The sequence below is a fragment of the Vidua chalybeata genome, chromosome 3, assembly GCF_026979565.1.
Source record: "Vidua chalybeata isolate OUT-0048 chromosome 3, bVidCha1 merged haplotype, whole genome shotgun sequence".
In the NCBI taxonomy this organism is placed as follows: Eukaryota; Metazoa; Chordata; class Aves; order Passeriformes; family Viduidae; genus Vidua; species Vidua chalybeata.
This window is the reverse complement of record NC_071532.1, coordinates 33,581,257-33,592,587: the sequence shown is the minus strand read 5'-3', so window position 1 is coordinate 33,592,587 and position 11,331 is coordinate 33,581,257. Positions and strand designations below refer to the sequence as shown.

The window sequence follows — 11,331 nt, the reverse complement described above, 5'->3', positions numbered from 1 at the left end:
AAGGAAAGGAGCTGGTCGATGGTGCAGTAATCAGAGAGGGAAAGCAGGCTACCAGCACTCTTACATTCATGGGAAACAGCTGCATAAGCTGAACTCAAACCTAAAAAATGAACATTTCTGAAACCAATTACCATTCAACCCCTGTTGAGCCCCTCCTTCCGATTTATCACCACCTTTCAGCAGATCTGTGAAGTGTGGGTTCACCTCATCACTTGGGGTCATCCTCTGACAGCACAGTCAGCTACTGTAAGCCTGTGAAGGGAAATATTATTTTCTTCAGATCACATTTTTTGAGACAATGCCTCAGCAGTCAGAATGAAATCACCAAACAACAAGATAAACCAAACAAAAGTAACAGATACTCATGGGTGGTTTTGGCCAGTTGGCTAATAAAAGACACATCAATTCTATATTTCAAGTTTATTATATTAATATAATCAAGATTAAATTATTTTCACAACTAGTGTACCTAATTATATCAGGCTATCAGGCTATAACTTATTCCAGCATGTTACAATTGTTTTATCTTTAATCATGCAGCAAGTAATGTGCAAACACAATTATAGGGAAGATTCCCCCCCCCCTAAAAAAGAGAAACCAAAATTACAAAAGTATGGCTTTATAAGAAAATTGTATCATACAATGAACATTCATTTCTACTTGGGGTGGCAACATTCAGTCTTAATAAGTGAACAACAGCATCTGTCACTGCCATGATGATTCCAGAAACAGGGAACAGGGAAATGCCATTGATGTTAGAGATGGAAAATGTATATCTATATACATTCAGAGTACAAAAAAATGTAAAATATGCTTTCAGGGATTAAATGTCACATTTTTTGTATGCTGAAGTCAGAGTTATGGAGCCTTGAAGAACACAAATGCACAAACAGTTTGTTTTCCCTTAGACCAACAAACATCAGTAGTGATGGAACCGACTTAAAAAGCACTATTTCAGGTGTAGGGAGGTGTAATTGAGGTCAGAATCTGACCTGTCCTTCCTGCTAATAACGCTGCAGAAATACACAGAAGCATAGGGTTAGGAAGTTATAGGTAGCTGAATTTTGCTGGCAGCCCAGAAAAAAAGAAAGACAAAGATATATGTTTATGAGATTTTTTTTTTTAATGTGTTCTAGAATAAAGTGTGGCCAGCATCACAAACCCTTTACTGGGTGATTGTAGTTACTGGCAAGCAGAAGCCCTTGTGTTTGGTGTTCGGGGATAAAACACCCATTTCAAGAGCAAAACTGCTGCCTCTTTCCACGAGAAGAAATGTCCTTACCTGTCAGCAGCACAGGGCCTGGGACACACACACTGACCTCGTGAAAAGGCTGCTTCCGTAGGGCATCGCTCCCCGCTGGTCCGAGGAGTGAGTGCAGTGGGTGGGAGCTGCCGGTCGGTTACGGATTTGCCAGGAGAGGGCAGGCAGACACTCACACGTGCGACAAGAGGGCAGGCACTCACACACCTGCACACACACCTGGGTGTTTTCACTACTCACTCACTCACTCACTCACTCACTCACTCACTCACTCACTCACTCACTCACTCACTCTCTCTCACTCTCTCTCTCTCTCTCTCTCTCTCACTCTCTCACTCTCTCACTCAATCTCTCTCTCTCTCTCTCTCTCTCTCACTCTCACTCTCACTCTCGTCACCCCACTGCAGTCACTGAAGCACTTCTCACCAGAACCAAAGGCTCACACATACAGATAATTCAGATCCTTACAATGCTACTCCTCAAAATTGAAATTAAAGAGATGCAACCTGCAGAACCAACCTAAATCCAAAGATCAGAAAAGACTTTAACCTCTCCCCATTTCTCTCTTGTGTTTATTCTTTTTCCCAAGTTCAGAAATACAGAGCTGAGCAACACTTACTCAGTATGCAGATATGAAGAATGTAAACATCACCACACAGCACCCGGCACCCTTTTTGATTAACAAAGTCACCAACATATTTGCCATGCAAGCATAGGGATTTTTCAAGACGATCAGATTGCAGGAAAATATTGCAAAATATTTCGAGTTTACTTTTGCTAATGACCTGGCTTGGAAAGAACAGAGAGAAAAAGCCAACACAGACAGGGCTGAGGTAGATTTGGCCATATCTGATGTAATGTCACTATATTGACCAAGAAGACGAATAGAATCTCAAACTAACAGGCAGATCACCACAATATAAGCAAACAGGGTCTAGGGAGAAGATTCCCCTATTCCAGCAGGAGTGCCCATCCTGCAGTCATATTGCTACAGGCAATGGAAAGAGTTGTCACCACAGTGCTAAAGACCCTAAACTTTGGTCCACTGGACTGCTCATGGGAGGTATGTGATGTGATTGAGGGTCAGCTGGTGCTCAGTCTCTTGCTAAAATGGTCAGGCAAAGGAGAAATGAGGGGGCTGTGCAGTGATCTTTCCTGTATGGGTACTTGCCTGTTAAACTCTGGGCTGGACACACTGGAATTTTTACATGTTGGCCAACAGTGGACCAGCAGCTTTCTTCTAGGCTGGGGCACCAGTCACAGGAAGGAAACTATTCCAAGACAATTCATCTTAAATCCTCTCTCTTGGCAGGTAGATTGAGGGGAGCTTCCCACATGGACAAATGCATGCACACAAGCATCCTGCTGTCTGCTACAAACCCTCCCATAAAGCACCTGATTCCTGACCTCTGCATTGATCCACAACTATTGCAGCCAACAAGAGACCCCTGCACCATTTTACACTCACTTGCTCCCAGTGGGCTCCTCTGGCTCTCTGAGCGTGGCCTCCTGCCTTAATAGAAAGTGCTCTCCATTAATGCCAACAGTCCCTACCTGCCTCCTTGGATTTGTAAGATGAACAGCCCTCCCCTCCCTCCTGTCTTTTCTGAAACTCTTCACAGCACTGAAACTCACATGGTTTTGAGCCAGTGCAATAGCACTGGATGATTTCCATTTCCTCCTTTCCTGGGATCTCTGCTGCCAGGACCTAATTACTATTCTAATAATATCCTTCAGCAGCCTCCTCCACCTCTCACCCACCAACATCCGGATGAGATACCGCAGTGCTGCTGGGGACAAACCCGATCCTGCTCCTTGGGACTCCCGGGGTGCCACAGGGGCCGTGCTCTGCACAGTCTCTCCGAGTTTTTGGGAGAGTATGTGCCAGTGCTGGGGAGCCTGAGGGCTTGGCAGAAGCAGCTGAGCCACCGCTTATAATGCAAATCTGCCTTGGGCTCTGCTTTGTTTCCCTGTGACAGCCTCTGTCTGCAGCACAGACTGTCAAGCACAGGCTTCCCCCAAAACCGTCACTCAGCACTGACCCTGGATTTCCCCGTTATTTCGCAGCCTTCCCCATCGAACAAGGAGCAATAGACACAGATGGAGAAAGACATTCAAGTCCCCAGCGCAGAGGTGGAGGGACACTACAGCACCAGAGATGTGGGAATTCAGGAGAAGGGTTAACCCTTTCATGGCCTGCTTACCACTTTTAGGGCTGGACTGACATTTTCTCCAACTCACAAGCAAGACTGTTCATTCACCTGGCCTAGCACAGGTGGCACTGGAACTGAGGTCCTCCCACAGCATGCAGGAAGAGATGGCTGAGAGGAGCATCCCAGTGTCCCAGAAAGGATGGTCCAGGTGTCTGTGAGTAGCATGTTATGCAGCCTCACAGTAAAACTCCACCTGGCCATAGCCGGCATTGCCAGTGTCCTGGCACATAGGAGATAGCCCATGCAGAGGGAAACTAAATGGAAGTGCTTCCTCTGCTGACAGAAAGATGGGCACAGGTCCAGCATGGCCCCCTTGGCACAGGCAAGGAATAAGCTGGATGAGACATGAGCCATTTTTGCACAAAGCAGTTGAGATTTGACTGCACATCTTTCTTAGCTACTGCCTGTGGAAAGTAGTTTGTGCCCCACAGCCTTGAGCTCCAAATCCAGCTGAAGAGGAGAGTCAGTTCTCCACTGCTGCCCAGTGCAGACGGGGGAAGTGAGTTGTGCTACTTCAGCAGAGCAGAGGGTTGTGCTTACAAGGAGTGGGGAATGCTGCTGTCCAAAATAAGGGATGTCCCCCAAAGGGAGCTGGGATTCTGCCACTGCCCTGTTGATGCTGAGAACAGCAAGGAGAGCAGGACCAGTGCCTTGAGCAGAGAGGGCAGCATGATTCAGAGCTACCCAGAAGGCTGCCCAGACCCAGCCCTGCTTTCTGCAAATTCACCCTACCTGCACTGCTGTCAATGGGAACATTTTGTAACTTCCAGGCTAAGGATTTCTGTCTGGACCTGGGTGGTAAAAATACTCTGACAGCAAGTAACAACTTTTAACAGCAGAACATCATACCACAGCTTAGATAAGTAACAAATGCCTGTGGCTCTGAGACCCACAGGGAAATCAAGTTAGCAAGCTACATCTCCTGTAGAGATGTGTTCCAAAACACAAGTCAAGGAGAAATAATGTCACATATGAAAGACAGGGCTCCCAATGTTCCTGCTCCGATTGCCATTTGTTTACTGGACAGCAAGGAAAATGGTTCCTTCCCCATTGCACAAGTCTGTAGAGGCATCAGGGCTGGGATTGCCTTTAACCCCCTCACTCCCAGGTAAGACTGGATGCTTTCCATTAGCTATTCCGTGGATCTTTATCCCCCATCCCCCAGGAATGTACACACACTGCCCCTCTCTGAACTCACGCCCTCCACACCATGGCCTGCTGTAAAGTAACTTGGTAGGATCAGTTATCCTGCAGGAATACTGGTAACTCTGCATCCCTGCAATATCAGCCATGCACTTTGTGGTTATTACTAATGATGCTTGAGCATTGTTAGAAAGGAAACTTGATGTTTGAACCTTGTTGGTAGGAGATGGTATTTCTCCCAGCTCTAGCAGTGACACCATTTAAAAATCCCACTGGGTACGTAGTTCCTTTTAACCCAGGTGCATTACACAGGATGCAGTTATCATATTGGGAATTCAGATACACTGATACCAGCTGACAACTAAGAAACCAAACATAACACAGTCTCAACTACAGTTAACCCTTCACATGCACAACAAAACAAAAAACAAGGAAGGCTTTTGCCTTTAAAAGTGCCGTGCCTGCAATCAGTTAGAAAAGACATTTAAAATCTTGTCACAAAATATTGGATTTTCCAGCATAGCCTAATAGGTTAAGTACTAAAATCACACTAAAATGCAGAGGGTGGTGGATAACCAGCTCCTCTAAGTCGCCTTGGAAAATCCAAGACCCATTGAATAAAGTCAAGGAAAAACATTTACCACATTTTTTGCTGGTAGCTTTTTGCCATAGGATGGTAAGGGCTTTAGTGCCTGAGGTATAGGTAGTTCCTGTATGCTTTTAGGGAAGTGGGAAGGAGGAAGAGACTGGAGAATAGTTTGCATAGCTTGCAGATATAAAGAAGCAGGTGTGTTCCCCACGAGGCTGTTGAATTTGTCTTCTCCCAGCAAAGCTGTCCAGTGGTCTGGATGCTCCTGCAGAACTTTCCGCATCTTAAACTGTGGGTTGGGCATGAAGAGCAAGAGGTAGTCGAGGCAGAGCTTCTTAGATGCGACATTGACTTTGGAGTCCCACATCTGCTCCAGGATGACGTCCAGCGGGGTAAGCCCTTTACTGTCCTCTATCCTGGGAGATGCTCCATTCCCAAGGAGGATGAGGACCGTCTCTGACCTCAGCAGTTCACAGGCAAGGTGCAGGGGTGTTTTCCCATCTTCCAGATGAAAGCAGCCAGCCCTATTGATATAGGAGTTCAAGCTGGGAAGCTTGTGTGCAATTTTGATTATCAGTCCCAAGATATCTCTCCTGTCATATGTGACCGCCATAGCCAGGTGAGGAGCAGAGGATGGGCAATAGCAGAAGTGTTCCCCAGGCACCTTGAGAGCCTCCTCTGGAAAATGAGACAGCAGATACTGAGCATAAGGCAGGTGATTATGCACCACTGCATAGAGAAGGGCTTCTGAAGGTGAGTAGGTTCGTAGGCTGGCATTTTCCTCCCAGTAAAAATACTCCATAGTTCTCATGTCTTCCAGCATCCACACAGGCTTGTGATCTCTCACAGCCTGGTAGAACATATAGGATAAGAACTTGCAGTGCCTGCTCTGATCATCCTGCAGGCTGGCCTGGTTACTGGCCATGGCTCAGCAAATAAAGAACAGCTCCACGTAAAATCACTCCAGACTGTAAGATTGGTGCACTTGGAATGCTGATCCCGATGCTGCTGCAACCTTCAGGCTGTCATTGCTGCCTGGACTGCATTAGCTGGAATGCATGGGCTGATCATCTCCACCCATTCATTGTTTTTCCCCTCACTGCAGTGGTTTTGTTTAGGTAAGCACAATCCCTCTGGCTCAGTTAACCCGTGCCATGCAAGCAGATGGCTGGTGAGTACATCCCGCTCTGCGCGTGGCACAGGTTACTGAAACGCTGTCAGACTGCCAGTGATTTTATACACACCCACAGCCACAGAGAACAGAGGGAGAGACTAAAATTAGCTTGAGAGGTGAGGCGGATTTCTGTCTGCATTTCATGTCTAACCAGATCAGCTCATACACTGCAGCAAGTGGAATAGCAATATTCTGCTATTTTATGGGATTTTTTTTCATGTCACTCACATACACGCAGCTCATTATATAGTAAAAAATATATAGCAGTGTAAAATATTCCAGTGCTGATAATAGGCATGATTCCATGCTCGGGAAATCAAGGGATTGGTAGTGCTAGCACTAGGAAAGGATCCCTATTTTATAAATAATGGTATGGCTGGCCACTTAGGAGATACTGATGTTAATGGATTGTCTATAAGGCATTAGTAATGTTTAAGATGCCAGCATTAATCTCTGCAGAGAAAAGAGTCAAACGGTGTGTGCAGTAATGGTGCCCAGAGTCATAAAGCAGATTGCTGGGTATAAACGCCTTCCTTTGTTTGGCAAGGAAATACCTGGAGTGCCCCTGCTGCACAGCAAGGGCATAAACAAAAGGTTAATGGCCAAACCTCACTGGTGGGTGGGGAGCTTTGATCAAAGCATTTCTCAGATGTCCTGCTTTGGGACTCCTGTCAGAGCCAGCAGCAATGAGGGGAAGTGGGATTAGGCAGTCAGACTTGTGCAACACCCTGGTAAAACACAGAGGACCAAGGCCTACAGGTTTGAGGGGGAAGGTCCTATTGGATGAGGCAGAACGACCTGGCCAAAATTAAATTCACAGAAAAGAAATTAACTAAGAGTCCTTTATGGCAAGCTCTGTTTAAGGAAGGAGGGTTTCCATGCATTCTATAAATCAACAGATTGAAATAAAATGGTATCTCACCATTTTGGTAGGAAAACAGGGTTTCCCTTTAAGGGAAAATACAGTAAATCAAGAAATCCTTATTTTTATTTCACAAGAAGACAAACATATAGTAAGTATATTCAAACTAGGGAGAATTCAAGTATCAGATCTCCAAATGTTGTTTGGAGTCCAAAGAGAAAACCAAAGCCACTCACAAAACTGCATCTAGATCTTGCACATCTTTCACAGCTTTATAGTCATTAAGCAACCCTCACCTGTTGCAGATATTAAGCTAAAGCTCCCCTGGGAAGTTCTCACAGCACCCAGCCTGTCAGAGCTCAAGGAGCATCTGGACCATGCTCTTAGTCATACAGATTTATTTTAGGTAGTCCTGTGAGTTGGCTTGGTGCAGAGACATTTAGAAGTCAAGAGAAAAATGTTCTGCAAGTATCTCCGATGAAGAGGGAAGACAAAACCCCAGAATCAGGAATGGCCATGAGGCTTCTGGCCAATCAGCTCTACACCACAGCTCCAGGATGTCCAGGATGTGATCTTTAATTACACCGTATCTTGTTACACTGTACACGTACAGGTTACACTGTAATTCTGCCTAGGAAGCCCAGCCCAAAACTAGGAGTCCCTCAGGTGGTTTGCTCACTTCTTTATGGTTCCAAATGGCACAGGTCTATCTGTCCTGGTGGCTCTTGGCCTTGGCCTCTTCTTTTTTTTTTTTTCTCCAGGAGTTTAGAAAAGCTGGTGCTAAGGGCACCTTTTTGATGGCAATGCATTAATACTGGATTTTATTCAAAGCATAATACATCTGTAAAATATTACAGAACCGCTAGAAATGGAAGGCATTGATATGGAAAGCTTCAATGAGGAACTAGAATAAGACTAGGAGTTTGGAAGTTTCTATTTATTTCTTTAAATTTTGATCTGTGGCTAAAAATAATGACTCCTCATTCATAAGGTGTTTGTTGTGGCTTTCCTCTTTGACAAAATGCAGTCTAGAAGAGGAATAGAATCAGTTTTGACTCATAGAGAGAGCATCCAAGACAGCAGGAACAGGTTTGAAAGGAAAAACTGAAAAACAAAAGCAGATTTTTCCCAAAACACCATTTACCATTTACATTTCATCTGAGGCTGAAAAGCTCTTTAGATCTCACCTGGGCAGATGCATTTTTCACATTTGATGGTGATTTAATCTTATAAATATTTGGTTATTTTGAACCTGTGAGAAATACATAATGCTTCTGAGCTATTCAGAAACCTTCTTACAGTGTTATGCTCAAAATATTGTTTCTGGGCAAAAGGGAAATGTACCTTACATATAAAGACAAGAATTGAATGTTAGTAGAACTGAAATCTTAGCATGCTAATAAAAAATTATTATTAGTCCAGGTCAAATTATTACAGAAAAATAAATAATACTCCTATCAGAAAATATTTCAATAGCAATAATAATAATTAAAAAATAATTTGAAGCCTTTTGCACACTTCTTATCCTCTATTCCTATTCCTGATGCTATGTTCCCCCTGTTCATGCTCATCTAAATACTAAGGTTTTAGTTTCAGTCTGATGGTGATGTTACAGGAAATCATCAGTGTCTGGAGTTGTTCTGTGGGAGGAATGTGAGGTTGATGGTGATGGTTTTTTCTTCCTCACTCCAGTTTCTCCTGGGGGTCAGTTTTATGATTTGTTACATACTTTTACATCTGCTTTTTCTTCACTGGATTGCAACTCCATTTCACATCCACATTCTCAATAGATGCTGGTTCTATACATGTAAGATATTACTTATCTGTTCTCTTTTCTACCCCGAAACCATTCTTATCCAGCTCTGTATCTGCATTTCTTTAGCTGTCCTTAGGTGGGTGGTTTGTAGCTGTGAGTGCTCCAGAGTCAGAGGCCTGTGCCCCATCTCTTCCATCCCATTGGGCCTGCAGCCCCTCTCAGTGCACCCTGTGCTTCCACTTCACAGGACCTCTGCTGTCACACCAAGCCCACGATGACCTCTGTTAGCTCCAGCACGTGAAATTGGAGTTGTGAACCCCTTAGTGCACAGAAGAGCTGGTGTAAACCTATGGTTCTACCATGCAGTGCCAGTGAAAGTAAACCCCATCAGCCATAGGCACCTGGCTGGAAGGGGGAAAGTGATCCTACAGCTAAACCAAACTGGAACAAAGCAGCAGGTACTCTGTAGTAGTGCAGGCAAAGCAAGTTTGGCAGGCCTTGGTTGTGAGCCTTTGGAAACTCAGTACAGAACCTGCAGCCTGTTGCCAGCAATGGCCAAACTGTGCTGCAGGGACAGAGGGTTCCTCTGGGTCCTGTTTCTGGAATAAGCCAAAGCAGAAAGGTTTTGTGTACTGCATGCTGAGAGTGGGGCTTAGGCTTAGCAACCTTTCCCTGTCATTTCTTCCTCCTGCCCCTCTGTACAAAGTTACAGGGAGCAATGAGAAGAACTATGGGGAGAAAAGTGAATTAAGACACCTTCTGGAAAAAGAAGAAGCTAACAGCAGATTTTGGTCACTGGGACTAAACCAGAAGTGAGGTTTTCGCATTTGTCATTTCACTGTCAGGTGGGAGCAAGACATTTCTCTCCTTTAAGGGAAGACCAGCCTTGCCACAAGCTCCAGTGACCCATGTGAGCTCAGCTCAGCTCTTTCCACCATGTTTTTGCCTGCACAAACAGAGGAAAAACTTCAAGGAAGAAGCTGCTTGGGAAACAGAAGAACAAAAGGCTTTGGGAAAGATTGGGACCATCTCCAGCATTCTACCTGTGTCAACAACTCAGGTGAGATGTTTCTTGTTCCCTTTCTGCCCTTCTCCAGGGATGTTAATTGGTATCTGTTTCCAGGCAAAACTGATTTCAATTTTTCTGTGCCCTTTGTGCAGGAGGACTCAGGATGATCCAGCCAGGATATACAAAGAAGCAAATCAATTGCAAGATCTCAAATGCCTGAGCACAAAGCAAGAGGATGTCTTTCTTCAGAGGCACACTGTGTTTCAGGATTGTGTCTGCTGGTCTTCTTCCTTTCCTTGGGAAAGAAAAACTTACCTGTTGGGGATGGATGATAACCCTTCAGCCACAGTGAGGCTCTAGGAAATGCTTGCTGTGTCCTGCTTTCCATGTCCAGCCCGGGCTGTGCAGTACAGCTTGGGGACACACTGTGTGACAAATTAGTGCCCTTGTGCAGAGTCCTACTGCATCTCAAAGCTGCTTTTACAGAGCATGAAGGGTTTCTTTTATGCCCTGCTACATACTTACCAGCTCTAATTCATCCAGCTGACTAAACTAGGCTTTGGGACAGTGGAAAAAATCTTCTGACCCCAGAATATTTCACTTCTGCTTGCAGGTTTCAAACAGCAAAAGAGACAAATTTTTACTATATTGCTAGAGGCAGGAAATGAAAATAAGCAGAGATTTACCACTCTGGAAAGCCTCTGAATTACTTTTAACAGGACCATCTGATGTGCTGCATGCAGAACAAATCAAACACCAAATGGTTATTTATCTGTAGAACTTTGGAAGTAAAGATGACTACCTCACATGCAACAGACATGTGCAATATATTGGGTATATATATATGTATATATATATACAATATATGTCATATATATTTTTATATAAATATATACATATATATAAAATATATGTAAGAGGGACTCATCTGGAGACAAATGGAGGATTTTCAGGTGATGTCTGTGCTGCTGGTTGACCACTGCTGTAATCCATGCATGTGTCCTGTTTATACTGCTGCACCTGGATGCTCAGCTGGACATTGCATCAAGACCTGGAGCACTTAAAAACAGTGGGGAAGCCAGGGCCATACAGTGTTTTCCTGCAGGTTCTTGTTTATCCCACCTGTGAAGGGCTTGGCCTGTTGTGTCCCAGTTCCCCCCAGAGCCTCACTTCCCAAGTGCAGTTAGTCTGGAGCTCTGTGGCAACAAGCCCCAAACAACTTGCACAGATGTGAGTGTGCCTCCTCCTCTTCCTTTGTCCACTTTTAAACTCAGGGTATAGATAGAGCCCTTGATATAGAAAACATTTCCAGCATGTCTGGGTG

At 44.7% G+C, this 11,331-nt stretch overlaps 1 protein-coding gene across 1 annotated transcript; it reads right to left on the bottom strand.

The window, feature by feature from the left end:
• Positions 1 to 405: 405 nt before the first annotated feature.
• LOC128786506 (ankyrin repeat domain-containing protein 9-like) lies at positions 406 to 6,273 on the bottom strand. The gene has a single exon (XM_053939801.1). It carries the CDS (start codon positions 6,129 to 6,131, stop codon positions 5,241 to 5,243), a length of 891 nt encoding a protein of 296 aa, XP_053795776.1. The 5' UTR covers positions 6,132 to 6,273; the 3' UTR covers positions 406 to 5,240.
• Positions 6,274 to 11,331: the final 5,058 nt, after the last annotated feature.

Excerpts from the sequence above, each read along its gene's own strand:
- LOC128786506 (XM_053939801.1), bottom strand. The coding sequence starts at position 6,131 with ATGGCCAGTAACCAGGCCAGCCTGCAGGATGATCAGAGCAGGCACTGC.